At 40.8% G+C, this 22,233-nt stretch overlaps 1 protein-coding gene across 3 annotated transcripts; it reads right to left on the reverse strand.

Moving 5' to 3' along the window:
* Positions 1 to 1,925: 1,925 nt before the first annotated feature.
* Positions 1,926 to 13,955, reverse strand: LOC117720933 (uncharacterized). 3 transcript variants are annotated; one of them, XM_076913219.1, is made up of 5 exons: positions 13,754 to 13,954; positions 11,347 to 11,460; positions 4,768 to 4,894; positions 4,516 to 4,567; positions 1,926 to 3,362 (listed from the first exon to the last, which is right to left on the reverse strand). In XM_076913219.1, exons 2-5 carry the CDS (start codon positions 11,359 to 11,361, stop codon positions 2,468 to 2,470), a joined length of 1,089 nt encoding a protein of 362 aa, XP_076769334.1. In that variant the 5' UTR covers positions 11,362 to 11,460; positions 13,754 to 13,954; the 3' UTR covers positions 1,926 to 2,467. The 3 variants fall into 3 exon arrangements, with proteins under 3 accessions (XP_076769334.1, XP_076769333.1, XP_076769335.1); XM_076913218.1 differs by having other exon boundaries at positions 4,507 to 4,567; XM_076913220.1 differs by lacking the exon at positions 11,347 to 11,460 and having other exon boundaries at positions 4,507 to 4,567; positions 13,754 to 13,955.
* Between the last annotated feature and the right edge of the window lie 8,278 nt (positions 13,956 to 22,233).

The following is a 22,233-nucleotide window of genomic DNA, read 5'->3' on the forward strand; positions in this document are numbered from 1 at the left end:
ACACATGTGTAACAGTTTGCCTGTACCTAAGCTTCTCTACACCTAAAACGTATTCTGTACCAAGATGACTTGAATCAGAAATCTGCTTGATGCTCATCTCCTGGGATTTAAGGCTGTACCTCCATCCCTGTACTTAAATATTTTATTTTCGATTTTAAAATGAAAATCCAGACTAGTAATCACAGTTCATCCATAGTCAATTTCACACATACTGGTGACCCTTGCATCCACATGAAAACAATAACCAGGTTATAATAAAGCTTAACATGATACAGTTTTCCTTCATACAACTGCAAATCCATAAGTTTAGGTGGATGGAATCTTGCACTAATGTCACCATTCCTTTAATTCCATTTAATATCATTAATCACAGGATTTAGCTTCATTCAACTTCCTGGTGAGGCTTTTCTCTTTTGACCTAACATATTATGTTTTTTTCTTTCTAAGATTACTATGCTTGCTCAAAACAATCATCACGAGACTAAACACAGGTCAAAGGTTTTGCCGGTGTAAGGTCTACCAGAAAGGGAGGAACTCCCCCCTCTCAAACTTCGGGAATTTATGGACACCCAATAACTCGTAAGACACTGAACTTGATGATACAGAAAGAGGTATATTTCAATAAACGAGTTGAGGTCACACTTCTAGCCTGACCTACACAGAGGCAAGCAATGAAGTATGACCCCAAATCAGAAAGGAGTAGAGTTTTTAAAGGGCAAAACTGCAACCCAGGGGAAATAAGGGGGAATCATGAATAAGTATCTATAGAAAGCACCTGTCCAGTTTTCAGCTTCTGTGACAGGTTCAAGAAACGGTCATGGGGAAATATCTTATACAAGCCTTTCCTCTTTTAAGAATCAAGTCCCACTCCATTTATTTTGTGGTCAGTCCAGTTCCTGGAACCCAGACAGCCCAGAGTGCATGAACACACTGACCTGAACTCCTAGCTCTGGACTCCTGGCTCCGAATCTTATCTAATTTTTCTTGTGGGTAGCCAATTTCCTGAGACCCAGAGTGCAGAACAAGCCAATCTGCACTCTTGGCTCCATCTGTGGAAGGTTTAAAAAATTTTTAACTCTTTCACTGGCTTTACTGAGACCTCCTTTGTCAATGCAATGAACATCAACCTCTTTACCTTATCTTCAAGGACACTCTACAGACAAATGCAAAAGGCAGCAACATTCTTCTGCAAAACATCATAAAAACTATATACAAAGTTCAAATCACCCTCAGTACATATGTGTTTCAGATTCCTACTAGGATGGCCCAGTAAGTTCCACTTAATGCATGTACAAACCCAAAGTCTAAAAATCCACATTGCTCCATAAAACAAAACAAAAAAACATGGTCAGGCCTATCATAGCAATGCTTAAGTCTGGGTACCAACTTCTGTCTTAGAATCTCCATTGCTAAGAAGAGACATTGTAACCAAGGCAACTGTGTTAAAGCCAAATATTTAATTGGGCCTGGCTTACAGTTTCAAATGTTTAGTCCATTACCATCATAGCAGGAAGAATATTAGCATGCCGGCAGCCATGATGCTGGAGAAGAGCTGAGAGTTCTGCATCCTCATAAGAAGGCATTCAGGAAGAGACTGTCTTCCAGCCAAGTGGTAGGAGAGTCTGTTTTGTACTGGCCTGAGCTCCAAAGACCACCACCCTAGGAATTCAATTCCTTCAAAAAGGTAACATCCCCCACATGGCACATCTCTTAATATTGCTACTTCTTAGGGTCAAGCATATTTAAATCACCACAGTTTATTTCTACTATACTTTCTGGTATCTTTATAGAAGACTAAACTCTTTAGTAAGTAATCAATCTATTAAGGCCTTTGTGTATCACAGTAGTCTTTGAGCACCTTCAATAATATCAAAAGTAATCTGTGACTGCAAATAAGTTGTATGATCTTACCCAACACACTGACATTGAGTTTCTTGAGGTTATTTATTATGAGAAAAAAATGTGACAAGCATCAACAATCATTTCAAACTTTACAGAGATATGCACAGGCTTTAACCACATTTATTACATTTGTTAAGGTTTCTCTAAAGTATGTGTTCCTTTAAGTGTTTGGAGAGTACAGTGACACTCAAAGGCTTTATTGCATTGACTACATTCATAAGGTTTCACTCTGCACATTTTCTTTTGTGTATTCAGAGATGACTGTGTCCTGGAAAGGCTTTACCTCATTCATGACATTCAATTTCTCTACAGTATGTGTTCTATTATGTATTGGGTGATGACTGTGTCGTGCAAGGGCTTAACACCTTGATTACATTGAGTGACTCTCTTGAATGTGTGCTATTATGTAGTCGCAGATAAAAGTAAATTGCCAAGGTTTTACCACAGTGATTACGTTAATAAGGGTTCTCTCCACTGTGATTTCTGTTGTGTTAATATTCAAGCAGGTTTCTCTCTTGCACATAATCATCCCTGTCACTTCAGATGTCTGTAACTTGCAAATGCTTTACCTCATTGATTTACATTGATAAGGTTTCTCTCCAGTATGTGCTCTTTTATGAGATTGGAGATGACTGTGATTTGAAAAGGCTTTACCACATTGATCAAATTCATAAGGTTTCTCTCCAGTATGTGTTCTTTTATGATATTTGAGACCACTGTGACTTGAAAAGGTTATACCACATTGATTACATTCATAAGGTTTATCTCCAGTATGTGTCGTTTTATGGACTTGGAGATGATCTTGACGTGAAAAGGCTTTACCACATTGATTACATTCATAAGGTTTCTCTCCAGTATGTGTCCTTTTATGTATTTGGAGAGTACTGTGACATGAAAAGACTTTACCACATTGATTACATTCATAAGGTTTCTCTCCAGTATGTGTCCTTTCATGGACTTGGAGATGACCACGATGTGAAAAGGCTTTACCACATTGATTACATTCATAAGGTTTCTCTCCAGTATGTGTTCTTTTATGATATTTGAGACCACTGTGACTTGAAAAGGTTTTACCACATTGATTACATTCATAAGGTTTCTCTCCAGTATGTGTCCTTTTATGGACTTGGAGATGACCGAGATGTGAAAATGCTTTACCACATTGATTACATTCATAAGGTTTCTCTCCAGTATGTGTCCTTTTATGTCTTTGGAGACTACTGTAACAGGAAAAGGCTTTACCACATTGGTTACATTCATAAGGTTTCTCTCCGGTATGTGTTCTTTTATGATACTGGAGACCACTGTGATATGAAAAGGCTTTACCACATTGATTACAATCATAAGGTTTCTCTCCACTATGTGTTCTTTTATGTCTTTGGAGATGACTGTGACGTGAAAAGGCTTTACCACATTGATTACATTCATGTGGTTTCTCTCCAGTATGACTTCTTTCATGCCTGGAACAATAATGGGCACATGTGAAAGCTTTACCACATTCATTACCCCAATCAATCCTTTTATCAATATGAATAAATTTTGCTGTTGGTCTAATAATAAAGAATACTCAGATCATAAGGTTTTATCACTTTGATGTTCACAGTTGTACTTGCTCACTGCGGGTTGTTTTACCTCTTTGAAAATACCTGTGATGGTAAGAGCATTTATTACATGGCTCGCATTTATAGCCTCCTTTTTCTATATGAGATTTCTATATGATGTATTTCATATGTTTGAAGGTATCAGGGCATTAAAACACTGATTGCTTTCTTAGTTTTTCCTGTATTGTGAAAAACACCACAGGAGCACTGTGAGCCAGGACAAACAGAAGAATTTCCAAAATTCTGGTACCCATAGAGATTTCTGCAGTGTGACTTGGGCTTTTCCCTTGTAATGTCAGAAAACCAATTAATTGCAAATGTCTATCATATTCAGAAAGTCTACCAAAGGCAGAATACTACATATCTTCTCATATTTTTTTTTTTTTGGAGTAGAAAGAGGTACGTTGCTTCTTTCAACATCCCTATGCTCACAAGGTTTTATCCATTCTGACAATTGATATACCCATTAAAAAAAGAACAAGTGAAAGGTTTCCAAATTGAATTCACAGCATTTGACATTTTGTTTTTTGTAGACATGTGGTATATAGATTCAGGTTTCTCCACGACTTTCTTCACTCTCACTAACTGACCGCTCAATAAAACTAGAAATGTCACTACAGGAATGTGAGTATCACCAAATTTATCATGGACTATTTGCTTATTGGATGGCTTTGGATATATATTTATCACTATTCAATGCACAATATCTAAATATTATGAGACTATTCCAATTGGTAGTCCCACAGCAGAGCTCTAATGGAGATACAAATCAATTAAAGGTTATCTCTTAAGGCATTGTTTCCCTGTCTTCTTCCTTAGAGGAATGCCTTACAAACATAAATCAGATAACTGATATTGAGGAACATGGATGTGTGAGAATATTATAATCATAGCTATACTTAAAGGACTGATTTTTTTACACACTTGCTTTTCTTTAGAACTTCCAGAACACATTGAAATTTCCTCACATGCATATTTGTATCAGCTTGCACATGAAAACTACCTTTCACACCTTCTAGAACTTTGACGTTGTTCTTCAATATGATGATCTTCCCAACTGTAACCTAAAACACAGTACCAGAAAATGAATGATATAGTATTGGAAATTAGGTAAAATTCAAGTTACTGTAAATTTTGACAGCACTGAACCTGATTTATTCAGGTTAATCTTCCTTGTTCTCAATTGAAATAACAGAGGATCATCAATAACCAAGAATCACTTGTTCCATTATTTTGAAAAGCAAAACAAAATTTGCAGTTTTACCTGTAGCAGTGAGGTTCCAGTAGGTCTCCAGCATCACATCTTTGTAGAGATTCTTCTGGGAAGGATCCAGCAAATTCCACTCTTCTACAGTGAAGTTCACATGCACATCATCATAAGTCACTGCATCCTAAAATATCACACACATGTGTACAACAGAAAGCATGATCGTGACATCACTGTAAATAAATGGCTACTTTCTAGACAATGTAGTAATGTAATTCTGGTGCTTCCTCCCCTTATTTCCTGAAACAGAAGTTATAATCTAATCATTCTGTCATTTTAGAAGGAAATTGAATTATACATTTCACCTGTGTTGCTTCTGTTCCCTTTGAATAGGATATAGCCTTGCAACACAAATGGCAACTGAGAGGGATATGCAGGGGAAAACAAATCAACTGTACTGATCAAACATCTAAAAAGCTGTATAAACAATTACTAACTACAAAAATGATGGGCAAGCTGTGTTTATTTGCTTATGTCTTTAATCACAGAGGTACAGGCAGGTGTATGACATTGAGCTGGATGCCAGCATGGTCTATGCGATGTGATGTGCTGCAGGACAGCAAAAGTTACATGTTAAGAACCTCACTCTCTTGCAAAAATCAACCAAGGAAACAAAAATGATAGAGAGAACTCACAGTTCTTTACTGAACTTCCTACAAAGAATTATATATTCACTGCAGTTCTGTATTCATCTTGCAAAAACATGAAGTGAACCAGTTTAAACAGCAACATTAATAAATTTTACTAGAAGGGAATGCATGTTTAAACAGTTAAAAATGGATAGATGAAAATATTATTAATGTATATGTTGATAAGAAATAAGGAACATAAAGCAGGAAAGATAGCTCAGGAGTGGAAAGCTCTTACTGGTCTTTTGTGGTGGATAGCCCTAGCCTCTTGTTGTCATGGTAACTCCACTCCTGGGAGAGGCTGCGAAGGAGGAGTGAATCTTGTAAACCTTCTGTCCAATCAAATTTGTTAAATAAAGGCTACAGCCAGTGATTGGGCAGTAGAAAAGGAGTGGGAGGAGCCAGAGGCAGGAAAAGTGGGAAAGACCAGGAGAAAGTGGGAAATGTATTACGCTGGGGGAGAGGTTATGTTTATGTTTCCACAGGAAAAGAAAAGCTGTGGGTTCCTTCCAAAATGATAAAGATCAGAAATGACAAAGGGAGACCCCTGAAGCACTAGTCGACACAGAAGAAAAGGGAGACTAACTCAACCAACCAAATGGGTGATGTATATATGGTGTTATGTCTCTTATATGGACTTAACTGGCTGGGACTAAAATGTCAATACAAAGCCAAGAAAATTTAATTGGGTAATAATTTCTCATGACTTAATACATGCCATCCTTTATGAGGGCATGTATATAAGTTATATATAGTTTGATTAAGAAATCAAACTAACCTGAAGAGGGCAGTGGCCTTTCTTTATTGATCTTCATTGACAAAGCTGTGTGCCCTACATGTTCCACGTGAATGTTTTTATAAAACTACCTGTTGCTTTTAAGTTTTATATGTTACAGGATGAAAGAAGAGAAACTCAGCCCTAGCATGATTTATACTCGGGGATTCTGAGTCTCTAGGACCTCCTATTCCAGCTTCGTGCTTGATTCTACTGCAACTGCATCGAAGCCGCTTCTTTTAAGGACTTGCTTCCAGAACTTTTCCAGAACATCTAGCTTGCCTGTCCAGCCTTTCTGACTGTAACAGTTATGGTGTCAGCTTTGCTATGAACTTTCTCAGTACACAGTGACTTCAAGGCAAATGATGCCAGCTAGCTCTCCTTTGACTAAGCCAATTTTCCTGTTTCCCTTTGGGCCCCCAGATGGGAATTCTTCGCCCCAATTCAGCTGGAAGCAGACAAAAGGAGATCATCGCCCCAGTTCCTTATGTTGGGGTGGATGGTTCTGGTTACTTTGTAAATTATACATGTGTTGTAATTTAAGGAATACTTTACAAATGTAGCTTCAGACAGGAAGGGAATTAGAGAACTAAATCTCAGAAATTAAGTGGGATTAATATTTTACTCTTATATAGGCATTGTGCCTATATAACTCATACAGAAATACAAAGCTTAGACCCAGTTTAAAAAAAATAGGTATATCTTACATTGGTAAGAAATCTTTATAATAATTACAAGGTTGAAATTATAATCTCTTACATTGATATGGAATTTATATTAATATATTACTCTCATGTAGACATTGTACCTATATATCTTATTTAGAAATACAAGGCTTAGACCCAGTCCTTTTTAATTAAAAAAAAATAGTGGAAAGGAATTAACAGACAACTGTTCAGATTGCCTTACATAGTTGATTTTCAAAAACGTTAGAAATCCATAGAATTGACATTACAAACATTCTTATATAAACATTTATTTTATTGGAGACCTATCTGATCCTGACAGCTTCCCAGTCTTGGATTCTAAGAAGAAATTGAATATCTTTGGAGTTACACCAGTTGTGGTATGACAGCCACTAGGCAAGAATTGCCTCTTTTCATCTACAGACGAAATAGTGCGCAAAAAACGAAACACACTTGAAGAATAGTCGACTGATTATATCTGCCAAGACAGAATAATCAGCCCTTAGTAATTCTGCATTACTAGGTCTGTCAGATGATTCCTGGGCCAGAAGGCTGAAGACCAGATGCTCCAACATTTTGAAATAAGGAACTGTCTAGATGTTCAGTGGTCTATTTAAATTGGTTGAATTTTAGAAGCCACGCTTTGTGCTTCCCATATCTTTATTTAACTGAGTCATTCTGGATTTCTGATGGGGTTGAAGATTTATAATCTCACAGCCAACCCAGGCTATTTACTTTAAGAGGATGGTTTTCAGATGCTATTCATTCTGAAGACAGGACATAAGCCAGGTTCAGAACTAAGTTTTTTAATTGAGAGAGATGACAAAGGTTCTATTTAGTTAACAAAAATGATGGATTGGGTGTTAGGTTTATCTTGTACTCTAACAATCACAACATGGTAATATAGTTAGTGTTCAATTAATATGTGAAAAGAAAAAAAATTTCTTTTAATTATTGGACAAAAAGGGGGAAATGTGGTGGATAGCCCTAGCCTCTTGTTGTCATGGTAACTCCACTCCTGGGAGGGGCTGCGAAGGAGGAGTGAATCTTGTAAACCTTCTGTCCAATCAAATTTGTTAAATAAAGGCTACAGCCAGTGATTGGGCAGTAGAAGAGGAGTGGGAGGAGCCAGAGGCAGGAAAAGTGGGAAGACCAGGAGAACCAGGGAGAGAGGAAGTGGCGGAGTTGGCAGTTGGTCGAAAGAGAGGGCAGTTGGTGGAGAGAGAGAAGATGAAGAAGACCTTGACCTAGGAAACCGCAAGTTGTTAAGAGCTCTCATAGCCGGGGAATAGTGTAGTTTAATGGTAAATCTGCCCAATCTAGGCATGAAACATTCATTTGATACTTATTGACTTGTGTCTTTATTCTATGGATTCCCTATGGGCGAGAGATTTACCGCAACAGTCTTTCACATAATGGTGGTCAATTTCTAGTATTTGCATGGGGATCAACAACTACCCATTTCTTCAAGATCAAGAGTACTGAGGCCATCTTCTGACAACAGTAAAGATGAGGCACACATGATATTCATATTTATGCACACAGGCACAATACTCTTATTTAGTCCAAAATTTCAGAACAAACACAAGAGTAAGGCAGAATAACATACACCTGGGATCCAATGAGTCTGAAGCCTTGGGCAGTATTGATATCATGAACATATGCCATTCAGAGAAATAGAATATAATATATATATTTTGCCAAATTTTAAAATTGAAGATGTGGATGAAGAGGTGCACAAAAGCATGTGCGTATTTTACAAAAAGAGGTCAGGTGGCTTCTGTGGTTTCTATATCTAGTATCAGCATAGGAAGGGCTTCACAGAGAAATTTAGTCTTGAAAACAATAAACAAAAGATATAAAGTTAAAAATATAAAACCACCAGGCTTGGAAAATAGCTTAGCATTGAATAGCAAATGTTTATACTGTATCTTATGTGAATTAGAGACTGAGAACAAATGGGGAATATATGGGAGCATGAGAAGAAAGCGGACGAATCCGTTTCAACCACAACACAGTAGACACAGATGCAGAGAACCACAGTCAAACATTGAATGGTCCTTGGGGACTGTTATGGAAGAGTTGGGGAAAGGAATGATGGCCCTGAAGAGGATAGGAACTCCTCCACAGGAAGACCAACAGACTCAACTAACCTGGACCCTTGGGGATACTCACAGACTGATCCACAAACAAAATAACACACACTGTCTAGATTAAGGCCCCTGGAACATATGTAGCAGATGTGTAGCTCAGTCTTCATGATGGTCCCCCAACAACTGTTCCAGGGGCTGTCCCTAAAGCTGCTGTCTATCTTTGGAATCTGCTCCCTGAACTGGGCTGCCATGTCTGGCTTCAATGGAAAGGATGAACTTAACCCAGCAGAGACTTGATGCACCTTGGTGTGGAGATACCCAGGGGCCCACACCTTCTTAAAGGAGAAACATAGAGTATTGGAGGGAGGGACTCTGTGCAGGCAGGGGACCTAGAGTAGGAACTTCAGAAAGTTCATAGCCATTTTATTTATAACAGCTTGAAACTGGAAAAATCCCAGATGTCACTCAACCAAAATATGGATATAGAAAATGTGGTTCATTTACAAAAGGAAAAACTATTCAGCTATAAAATACAAGGACATGATCAATTTTGAAGGCAAATGGATACAACTAGAAACTATTATCCTGAGTGAGGTAACCCAGACCTAAAAGCACATGCATGTATGTACTCACAATTGAATAATAATCATAAAAAAAGGAAACCTACACTATACTTCAAAGACCCAAAGAAGACATACCAGAAGGAAGGCCCAAATGAACATGGTTGAATCTCACTCAGAAGGGGAAGTAAAGCAATCATAGGAGGCAGATGGAAAAGAGAGAACTTGATGGGAGAGCAGATAAGAAAGGGGAATCGGGGAGAACCAGCAACAGGTGTGGCGAGAGACAAGAGAGGGCCAGAGGAGGAAAATGAATCAAAATCTGCAGCTGTCTGGGGAAGAGAGGGGTTATATTTAGGATGTGCCAGAGACCATGAATTGGACGGTGACAAGGAGAGTATGGAGTTGATCATAGCTGAAATGCATAGCAGTGAGATATGGATGCTGAAGAGGCCACATCCTGCAGTCAGGCAGGACTCCAAGTGGAGAGTTAAAGACACAACCAATCCAAAAACCTTTCTACCCAAAATTTGTTCTTGTCCACAAGAATGCAATCTACAACATAGATTCTGTCCCAGCAGCAAAATAACCCTTTGATACCATTTTGTTATTGTTGTTCTAACTTGCTACTCTGCTGCTGTGATTGAATCCTCTAAGCAAAAGCATCTCAGGTAATAAGTGGTTGTTGTACATGGATCTATCAGATCACAGTCCATCATTTTGGGAGCTTAGACTAGAAACTGAATGCAAAAAGCATGGATAAACACTGTCTCCTGGCTTGCTCACTTGCTTTGTCACTGTCTCAAGCTCAGCTAGCTCTCTCATCCAGCCCAGGACCACTTGCTTAGGGATATTGCCACCCTCAGTGGAAGAGCCTTCCTAATCAATCATTAACACTATATCTCACAGACATAGCAACCAGCCATTCTGATGAGGATGTGCCCTCAATGGAGGATCCTTCAGATGACTGTAGCTCTGAAATGCTGAGAAGTGAAAACTATGACACAGACACAATAATAAATGAGGAAGTTGTTACAACACAAAACCAATGATTTAACCACATCAATTACAGGAGCCCCTGCCACCACAAGAGGGAGTTGGAGTTGTGGCTGAGCCAGGACAAAATAGGGAGGGCACTTACTCAGAGCAGGGAAGGATACACTGGAATGGGGAGCTCAGAGGCTGTGCTAACTTGGGGTGAGGCATCTTTAACCCTGGGTTCCCAGGCCAGTGCTACCAAAGATGTGGCTAAAACAGCTGGAAGGTGGACAGAAAAGCAGATAGTCTCACCGACCCAGAAATGACCACCATAAAGGACAGGATCTCTGACCCAATAAAGATATGCTAAATTTGTTAGAATCGATGAAGAATGACCTTCCATCTCATGACAGCTCCAAGTTCAAAACTACAGAGTCACATATGAACTGGGCAGAGGGTAGTTCAGGAGGTGGGAACTGAGGTCTTTGTCTTTCTACCCTGTAAAACAAGGTAGGCAGAGCCTGATTTTGCCCTGGATGCTGTCTCGAAGGGCTCTCTGTCACGGACTAGTCAATGGGTCTAGGTCCTGTTGTTAAGAAGGATTTAACCCAAGGTGTGGGGCTAGTAACTAAATCCATTAGGATGGAGTCTGTCTCATTTCCTCAGTGAGAGAATGATAAAGTTCCACACCCAAAATAGACAGCCTCAAGGGGGCGGTAAATGCTACCTAGCAGATTCCTCCCCTTGGACAAAGGAGAAAATAAAGACAGGATGGCAACTATGAGCCCTGTCAGGGTTCCAAGTCTGCTCTAACCTTCCCAGAAATTAAGACCAGAGAAACACCATCCACTATACCAGGTTCTGGAACATCTTCAAAGCACTTTGGGGCTACGACTCTCCAACGTATCCACTGTAGCAGGGTTCCACGTTCAATTTAGTCATCTCCCTCCACATATACTCAAGAAAAACCTGAAAACCAAGGCACACAGACACAAATCTGGCAGACAAGCCACTGACACAGAAACAATGGTTCATCTTAACAACCAGCCTTTCAATCCTTTAGTTGGAAGTTCTGAGGGTCTTGGGGTTCCAGTCAACGCATTAAGATGTTATGTCCAAGTCACAGAGACCCCAACAACCAACAAAAAGCCTCTTGTAATGCAAACACATGGAGGTCTTTATTATGAGCTCTGTAATAAGGATTCTCACCAGTCAGCCTCAAGTGAGATCGAATCTGAGAGACCAAGTCTAGGGGTGCTGGGTATTTATTGCAGTTACAGCAAGATTGGGACATTAACATGCAGGCCAGCAACTTAATATTTTAAAAGCTGCATGTCTGGCATAATCTGCAGGAACCAAACAAAGGAGCAAAATCATCTGAAACCATGATGGGTAGGCTAACTTTTTCTATGTAAGGTGTATTAGTTATTTATATCCTGCAGTTGTACTTTGACTAGCTGTTGACAAGGGGAGGGGTTGTCATAAGATATTTGCGCAAGTGGACTTTGTGAGCTCTCTAAAACAGAATTGATTGGGCTTTACAAATTCATCTTTGTGCCTGAGGTCCTTCCTTATTATTGAAAGATACTCCTGTTCAAGCATAAGCCATGCATGGCAGTCGAAAAGGTAGTTTGTCCAAAGACCTACATCCCTATCTGTTACTGCACTGTCTGAAACTGTTTTCCTGAGCAGGTAACCCACAGCTCTGGAATCTCAAAATATTAGGGTTTCAAAGGTAACTTCAATATTACAGCTTCTTGTTCCAGTATCTGTGATCCACACATGATCATCTGGGCTCCTCAAAGAGATTGGGTCACTTCACCAGCTCTTCCATCTATTCCACTCTAGGTTCTGCTTGACTCTGCTCTACTGCTGCTGCTGTTCTTTCTGCTTATCCCATGGGACTGACATCTTCAATATGCTGGGTTCTTCCCCTGCGACTAGGATTCGCTGCGTTTCTGTCATACACTCCCTTCACCATGCCAAGCCTTAGCTGCTCTGCATGAGATTCATTTATGCCTAAAAACCAATACCACCTGGGTGATTCTCACACATGATCAACTCCAGGTGCACGACAAGGTACAACCTTGGCTATCTCTGGAACACAGCTTCTTTGTCCTCTCAGAAAACACTCACCAGAAGATTTCACCTCAGTGATGCTGGTTTCTTCTTCATTCCCACTAATTTTTTAACTACAGCCAACCAGCATCAATTGTGTCAGTCATTCCTTCTATTCTTTCCTCCCAGAGCCACATGGACAAAGCTGCTGAGTTCCTCTGCTTGCTGGGGCTGAAACATGGCCCCATCTATTACATCATCACCAGCTTTATATTTTTCAACAACTTCACTGCCTAAGCTCTGCTATCCTGGATCTTACCCAGTAGATGAACCTTGAACTCAGAGATCTGCATGGGTCTGTCTCCTGAATGCTGGGTAATACATATGTAACACTTTGCCTGTATCTAAGCTTTTCTTTACCTAAAACATGTTCTGTACCAGGATGACTTGAATCAGAGATCTGCTTGATGCTCATCTCCTGGGATTTAAGGCATGTACCACTGTGTCTGTACTTATGTATTCTATTTTAGATCTTAAAATGAAAGCCCAGAATAGTAATCACAGTCCATCAATGGTCAGTTTCACACATACTGGTGACTCTTGTGTCTACATGAAAATGATGACCAGGTGACAATTGAAAGATATAAAAATTTATAAAGGGTATGAAAAGTTTTTTATGACTCCTAGAGCTGAGCCAAGAATGTAAGCCAGCTGGTTCACTAGCTCCAGGTTCCAGGAACTGGCTGACCACACAGAAAGCAGAACTAAAAATACAGGTCAGCTGGGTCATTCTGGGAACTGGCTGACCACAAAGTAGATGGTTGAGCAAGATTCAATTCCTGAGAAAAACATGTACAAGATGTTTCCCACATGACCAACTGAATGATGGGCTGGGACTTTCCACTATTTTTATGATATCCTTCTTTGGTTTCCCCTCACCCCCCCCCCCCCCCCCCCCCCCCGGTTTGTGTTTTTTCCTTTAAATGTCCTTCTCCCCCTGGCCTCGAAGTCGACACTCCTTGCTCTGAGTCTCGACCTCAGCTGGATGATTCCCGAAATAAAGCCTCTTGCTGTCTTGCCAGTTATTGGAGACTAGAGTGAGGGTCTCCCCTCCTGGGGGTCTTTTAATAACAATGCCCAACATGATACAGTTCTCCTTCTTACAAGTCTGGGAGTGTGTCCATAGGCCCGCCTGCCATGGTACCTGGAAGCTCTGGTCATCTCCCCGGTCTGCGGTGGCCCAGCGGTGGGCAATCAGATTGCGTTGCACGGTCTGTGACGTCAGAAGGAGGCCGCCAATACCACCGGGACAGAGGTGCTTTTCCCAGACTGTGAAGGTGGCAGCGGTGGTACAGTCAATCGGTCTGGTTGAAATTTCCACACATCATGGCTGTGTGCCCGGCCAGAGCCTTCATGGGAAATGTAGTCTCCCACTGGCCGCCATCTTTCTTTTTCCTCACGGCATCATGGGATATGTAGTTCGAAGGCCGGCCACCATATTGGACTGAGTTTGCTGCGAGTGCACATTTAGTTCTCTGACTGCCATCTTGGCACAAATTCTTATGGGAAATGTAGTCTCCAGCTGCTATCTCTGTGTAGCCCTGGCAGTCCCTGAACTCACTCTGTAGCCCAGGCTGGCCTTGAACTCAGAAATCTGCCTGCCTCTACCTCCCAAGTGCTGGGATTAAAGGCGTGCGCCATCAATTATTGATCATTATTGGCTATTGATTAGTATTATTGATTAGCACTGTCTGCTGATTATCAATTATTGATTATCATGATTATTGATCACTTTTGGCTATTGACTAGTATTGATTATTGGCCATCGACTAGTATTGATTATTGATTAACATTATTATTGATCATTATTCCATCACCGTCATCCCCCTGCCTCTGCCTCCCAAGTGCTGGGATTAAAGGCATGTGCCACCACTGCCCGGCTATACATGTCTTCTTAATGAATACTATAAAAGACAAAAGGGTTTGGACACATGTGCTGCAGAGTCAGAGAAACCACCCTTGTTTCTACAGGAAAGCAACTGGTCCAAATGTTTTAGGCAGATTTGGAATCAGCCATGATAGTGAAGTTACTCATAGGTCACCTCCTGATCTAACACGTGAGGAGCATCACCAGGGACCTCACAGGTGGTCACATCTGGCTGATGCTTCCCATGCAGCCTCAGAGAGGACCCATCACCCCAGCTCCCACTGCAGATGCCTGCCCCTACCCATTGTGGGCAGTGATCCTGTGCTCATCATGACTCCATTTCAGAGCTTCCCTGAGGTCTCCACACAGCACCCACAGCAGAGCTCAGAGCAGGGCACAGATGACCATTCAAGCCTGCACAACCACAGTGATCATGCAGAATAACACCGGGAAGAACCTGCCTCTTTGTCTGATTGGCAGGTCTGCCTGGGAGCCTCGATTGGCCAGTGAGTCCTACCACTCCTCAAGGTTAAAAAGTGTGCTTCCAGACCAAGGTCAGACATTTTCCAGATCTCAGGAGTGGTTTGCACTCCATTAGCTTTTGTTTCTGTCTTCAAAGAGGAATCTCACCCCACCCAGCCCTGGGGGAGAACCCACCATTCCAGCTCTGGCTGTTCAGCTGCCTGCTCCTCCCCTCTGAAAGCCATGATCTACACCTACCAGGGCCTGACTCCAGACCTTACCTGAGCTTTCCTCACAGCACTTGCCTTCTTCTTCCTGTAATCAAGTTGAATAGCTTCCATAGCCCAGTACTCAGTGTGCAGTGGAGGTATCAATCTGACCCACAAGAGAAAGGATTCCCTGGTTATTTCTTAGCATTCTGTCTAAACTCCACCCCAGTTACCTGGCAATGGCCAGGTATGCTTCTCCCCATGGTTACCTGGCAACAGCAGGGTAGGCCTGACCCCCTGTAAAGGTGGCTGCTTGCCCCTTCCTCTCTTTTGATCTCTTGATCTCTCTTTCTCTGGCCCTCTTGGGCTCTTTCCTTCCTCCCTCTCTCTCCACATGCTCATGCCCAGCCTCTACTTCTCTACTCTGCCTCTCTCTGCTTTTCTCTGCCTCTACTACCCTCTTAACTCTCCTCCCCATGTCCTAAATAAACTATATTTTATACTATACTGTCTAGTGGTGGGTTGCTCCTGGGGAAGAGCTGTCTCAGCATGAGGCATGGTCCCTCCAGGGGAAGAAATATCTCAGCAGGAGGCATGAGCCTGCTGAGACATCCCCTTCCCCCACACCTCCCCTCACACCAAAAGAATATATTCCATCTGTCTTTAAAGAGAGGTAACTATGGGGAGGAGCATACCTGGCTGTCACCAGGTAACTGTGAGGTGGAGTTTTAAACAGAATGCTAACACCATTAACACTAAAGAGGGGTTTTAGAAAACAAGCTTCATGCTGCTCTCAAGGAAACTGCAGCTCCCTTTCACCAGATGACAGGTATCAATCAACCTTGGAGAAAATCCAGAATCATAAGGGAAACACAGTTGAGCACTACTGTTATCCAGCACATCTTCATCAGTGGCAAAGTGGAGAAAAACTACAGTTGGATTAGTACAGATTCTGTAGATAAACATAGCTGAAATCATAGAGAGAATGAATCTTTGTATAGAGAAAGGCTATGTAATAGACTGTCCCAATAAAGGCTGTTGGACAAGATAAATTAGAAAAATCAAGGGCTGGTTGCCAGGGGCCAACCCCCCTGGCTTGGGGGATAAGGGGAGAGAAAGCTACATCTGGTTCTTCTTTCTTCTCCTCCTCCATCTGTCCGGTTCTTCTTGAGGCAGCCCCTATGCTACTGTAGCTGACCTGCAGTCAGCATCCTGGCCCTAAGACCAGCAAGGAGTTAAGTAAATGCCTTGTACTATCCTAAAAACTTCTTCTGAGGGTAAGAGACTGCAGGCTAGGGTGATTAACACCTGTAGCCTAATAGCAGAGGATTAGGCAATGTGGCCTTTGTTCTATCTCAGCAGGAACTGTTGGGCTTTAACTTGTGGCTGGGTTGCAGGAAGAAAAGACACTTAGAAAAGTTGCTATAGAGTTTATTAAGTGTAAAAAGTATCCTATGAAAGCTCTCTGAGGGGAAAAGCATAAAGGTCCTAAGTGGGAAAAAGGAAAACTTTTTTTCTATTTGGGAAAAGGAAAATTTCTTATTCTATCTCTATTTCTATCTTCTATTCTAACTCTATTCTAAACTAACCTAACTCGCTACTCTAACTGACTATTCTAACTCACCATTCTAACTGACTCTCATCTCTTTGTCCTCAGAACTTATACATCTTTCAGAGTACATGGTCACATGTTACAAGGTTCATCACAAGTTCACAGCAAAATTCAAGTCATAAATTGAAATAGAAGTTTACAACACAGAATGTTTACATGAATATCCATTAGGAGTAATTATCTAGCTAGATATTCATCACCTGTCTAGCTCCACAGGTTTGCAGAAAGTTTGAAACTATAAATTAGTGAAGTTTTGTATAGATAAACCCAGGCAATATTTTCTCTTCTGTCCTGATACCTATAAAAAATTGTGGATTCCCTCTAGAAACCTAGGCTAATTGTTTTATGACCTCTTGGAATGTGCTCTAAGCCGGAGAAGGTCCAGTTACTATCTCTCTCGGGGCAATTAACTGATAACACTCAGGAGACTGGCAGAGTTCTCTTTGCAGTTTCGACTATGCCTGAGGGACTTAATAGCAGTCCCATTATAAAAGAGCTTAATAATCACTGATATAATTTTAGGAATTCTTATAGGATCATCATTAAGACTTAAGAAGTCATCTATTTGTCTATATAGCACCACTACAAGACAGTACATCTTCCTGGATCTGCAGAGATCTGCTACAAAGGGGCGTGCTATTGCTTGGTGATAGTAGCATATGTATAATGATAATAATAATGGGAAAAGCATATTAATAGCAGGAATCTTTCCTAAAATCACGTCCACCACAGCCTTGCTAGTGGGGCACACTCATCGCAGATTATATAATAATCAGAGGCAAGCATTTCAGGATGATCATCTGCTCATTATTAGCTTGTCCCATTTTGGTTCCTGACAGCTGGTTGATTCATGTTGCAGGATATTAGAGCTGATCTTCAGTGAATACCAGAATTCTGAAGAAATAAGTACTTACTAATACCAGTTTTAAAACACAAATAAACAAACAAATCACCTTTGTTTTGTAAAAAACTAGGGCAAGTACAAAAAACAAAACACCACCCTTTTCAATGTCCTTCATATATGTAGGTTGTCAAAAGAATCTATAGCCCAGATTAAAGGTGGAGCTGAACATCTCAAAAGATCAAGAATGATAAAGGGTTTCTCACTTCAAAAGGTTTAATTAAAAAATATGCCCCACAGCAAGCAGGATTTCAGTTGGGTTTAGGGGATTAGACAGTTGAGGTTAGGATTAGGATAAGGGTTTTTAGAATTAGGTTTAGGAGGTTAGGAAATTAAGAGGTGAGGGTTAAAATATGGTTAGGCTCAGGGTTAAGGGTAAGGTAGCCACCATTATTCTTGATGGTCCCACTCAATCAATATTATCCCTATTACACAAAGAAGAATTATCAGGCCTACAAGGTATTCATTTTATATCTTAATGGTTTGTTTTTTTCCTATTCTGATAGCTTCTCTCTTACTTAGAGAAAGACTTCTCAAAAGAAACAAAAGTTTTTCTAGCCATTTGCCTCCAAAACTAGCATACTAACAAAGGAAGCAAAGACTTTGATATTCACAAAACTCTACAGATAATCAAAGGATAAGTTGCCAAGAGCCACACAGCCTGCTGCCAGCAAAGAACATTTATGCTACCCTATGCTCGGTCTCACTGTCAGCTATTGCTGCAGTCAATTTTCCTCTGAGATAAAATGTGCTTCAGTACTCTTCTGCTCTAGACATGTCTGGTTTACTTTCTTCCCAACCTAAAAATATGCTTATTAAAGATTTCTATGTGAAGTTCTCACTTGACAATGAAAATTCTGAAACAGGAATCCTAGACAAGCAATAGACACAAATTCATGCCTTATCAAAAATTGACTTTTCATTAATTACATGTAGAATATACACCTGAGACATGGTTTGTTATTCACATGATGTACTTAATAGCAAATGAATTACAAGTAAATTAAACTTGTTAACTTGACCCTAGTTCAATTTGTTCGTAATGAAAATAAACTTAAAAATTTATATGAAAGGACAAAAATATATTTAATCAATATATCCACACAGGAACAATAAATATAAAATGATAATGTGGGTCTGAATCTTTCCTTGGAATAGGTAACATGTATTAAAGAGTTTACTACTCCTAGTCCTAACTCTGTTGAGTTAAAATAATCACACCTTAGGTTTGGTCTCCTCATTGTGTCCTGGTTTTCCTGGATGTTTTGTGTTAAGAACTTTTTAAATTTTAAATTTTGCATTTTCTTTGAGAGTTGTGTCAATATTTTCTATGGTATCTTCTGCACCTGAGATTCTCTCTTCTATCTCTTGTATTCTGTTGGTGATGCTTGTGTCTGTGACTCCTGATTTCTTTCCTAGGTTTTCTATCTCCAGGGTAGTCTCCCTTTGTGATTTCTTTATTGTTTCTACTTCCATTTTTATGTCCTGTATGGTTTTGTTCAATTCCTTCACCCGTTTGGTTGTGTTCTCTTGTAGTTCTTTAAGGGATTTTTGTGTTTCCACTTTAAGGGCTTCTACATGTCTACCTGTGTTCTCCTTAAATTCTTTGAGAGTGTTATTTATGTCCTTTTTAAAGTCCTCTATCATCATCATTAGAAGTGATTTAAAATCTGAATCTTGCTTTTCTAGTACTATGGCAAATTCAGGACTTTCTTGTGTGGAAGAACTAGGTTCTAATGATGCCAAGTACCCTGGGTTGCTGATGCTTATGTTCTTGTGCTTGCCTTTTGCCATCTGGATCTCCTTGGTGCTACCTGAGCTGTCTCTGACTGGAGCCTGTCTTTTCTATAGTTTTGGTTTTATCAGAACTGTGTGGGGTAGGTGTTACTACTGGGGTAAGAGCTGGGGCCCAAAATCTGCTCAGTGCTCTGGGCCAGGAGTGATTTCCTGGGTCCTAGTGGGTTCTAGTTACTTCCTGTTTGGGGCAGGCATTGCTGTCTGCTTACTTAAGATAATGCCAGGGTTAGAGTACCTGGGAGCCCCACTTCCTCTGGATTCTTAGAGATTGGGGGCAGAGCTGCCATCTGGGATCTGCTCAGTGCTCAGGCCCAGACCAGAAGGAACCAGTGCTCTCAGCCAGGAGTGACTTCCTGGGTCCTTATGGGTCCCAGTTACTCCTGGTTTGGGACAGGAGTTGCTGTCTGCTTACCTAAGATAATGCCAGGGTTAGAGTACCTGGGAGCCCCGCTTCCTCTGGATTCTTAGAGATTGGGGGCAGAGCTGCCACCCGAGATCTGCTCAGTGCTCAGGCCCAGACAGGAAAACTTGACTTTCTTTTCCAATAGCTGTAACAGCCCAGCATTAAAGCATCACCTGAACACAAGCTTAAGGGAAGGTGGCCATTTTGAATTTGTATCTGAGCTGAGATGGTTGTGAGGCCCAAGCTGCTCTAAAAGTATTCAGTGCTTGTCTAGTATATTAGTCAGAGTTCTATAGAATACCAAAGTAATCGAATAAATGTCTCTTTATTAAAGGGTATTGTTTAGAATGACTTAGAGGCTATGATGGTCTGGCTAATTCAACAATAACTAGCTATAAAGGCCAAGTGCAAGGATCCAGTAGTTGCTCAGTCCACAAGGCCTGATGTCTCAGCTTAAGTTTAGAATAAGCTGGAATTCTAAATAAGTTGGCTCTAATGTCAGTGAAGGGACAGAATTGCTATCAAGTTGAGAGCAAGCAGCTAAAGAGTGAATGCCTTCTATTGTAGGAATTATTTTAATAAAGCAGCCACCGGTTAAGCTGCAGAGTCTCTGTCCAGCTCAGCCACCATATTGCACAGCCAGCCAGAAACTGGCAGCCAGAAACACCAGCCCTGCCACCCAAGGGATGCCAGTGTGGGAGATGGCTCTGCCAATCTTCCACTCTGTCTCTGCAAGACTGGGCATTGCCTAGATCATCTCACCAACAACTTGGGCTCAGTACAAATGAGACTGTAATGTTTAGATTATCCAAAGGCTTATAAATTTAGTAAAGATCAATAACAAGATGTCCTTATAATCAGAGGTGTAACCCAGTACCCAACCTAGATATACCAACTACCTTTGACTGCTACAGACAAGCAAACATCAGCCTCTGTGTTCCACTCTCTCATCCTCCATCTCACCCTTAGCTCTTCCTCTTTCTCCTCCTCCTCCCTTTACTCCTCCTCTTCCTCTCCTTACTTCTCCCACCTTACCTCCTCCTATAGCCTTCTCCTTCCATGTCATTATATAGGCTTGCAGTACTAGTCATGCATCAGATTAGAGCTGGGGCTTTTCAGCTCAAACATCTGGATTAAAGCTATGTTTTTCACTATCAAGATTCAGATTAAGCCAGGCAGTGGTAGCACATGCCTTTAATCCCAGCACTTGGGAGGCAGAGGCAGGTGGATTTCTGAGTTCGAGGCCAGCCTGGTCTACAGAGTGAGTTCCAGGACAGCCAGGGATACACAGAGAAACCCTATCTTGAAAAACAAACAAACAAAAAGATTCAGATTAAATTCACTTTTGGGGTTTTAGTTAATTCCAGATGAAATAGAGTTAACAATCAAAACAGCAATCTTAACTCTACCCCATGTCAACTTTACACACAATCACATCTTCTTATGTCATGGTTAATTTCCAAATGAAAAAAAAACCCATGTAATAATGCCTAAATGTTACTATTCCAGCCAAAAGGAAAACCATTATGTATTGTACCAGGTTATAATTATGCCTAAAATGATTTAGCTACCCCATGTGCAAGGACAGATACATAAAAATGTACACAGCTGACTTCTCATAGATCACCTTAACTACTTGGTTACTGAGTGTATGCTCAGCTGAACTTACCTTTTGATCAACATTTACATGGGACATAAGTATCTTTACATCCTTTGATCATTTTGAGAGATCTATCCACATACTTCTTCCTTTATGTCTTTCTCAACAATATTCTAATCGTTCTCTAAGTCTATAACAGTTAAGCCATCCCACTGTTTATAGCTGATGATTCAGTGAATAATCACACATTTCCAAGCAAATGTATGAGCATGACTACTGCATGAAGCTCTGAACTGTGGTGATTTCCCTTTTACTGGTGTCTTTCAGGACTGTCCCAGAAACATGTTTTCATGCTGCAGTTGTTCACTTCTTGATGGGGTCTGCGTAACAGGCAGAACCCTTAGTAAAGCAGGACCTAGTTATTTCTTCCTTAGTCACTTGGGCCTGTACCAGGAAGTACTAGGTGTATGTATAATACCAGGGGCATTGTACAGGAATAGACACTAGGCTTCTAGGCAACTCAGGTACCTAGCATTAATTTCCAAGTTGCCCCCTCCTCAGCAAAACCCAAGCCTAGCTTCACTCTCTAGGCTAATCCCGAACAAGACTAGAGTTTTCAAGTTACACTCTCAACAATACCAGGGTCTCCAGGTTATTCCCCCAATAAACCTGCTTTTCAGGTACAAGACCATGCCTAACAACCACTAATACAGAGGGGAAGTGAAGTTAAGTTTATGATGTGACTCCCAGCACCAGCAATTATATTAAAGGCC

Source organism: Arvicanthis niloticus, chromosome 15 (genome assembly GCF_011762505.2).
Source record: "Arvicanthis niloticus isolate mArvNil1 chromosome 15, mArvNil1.pat.X, whole genome shotgun sequence".
NCBI lineage: Eukaryota > Metazoa > Chordata > Mammalia > Rodentia > Muridae > Arvicanthis > Arvicanthis niloticus.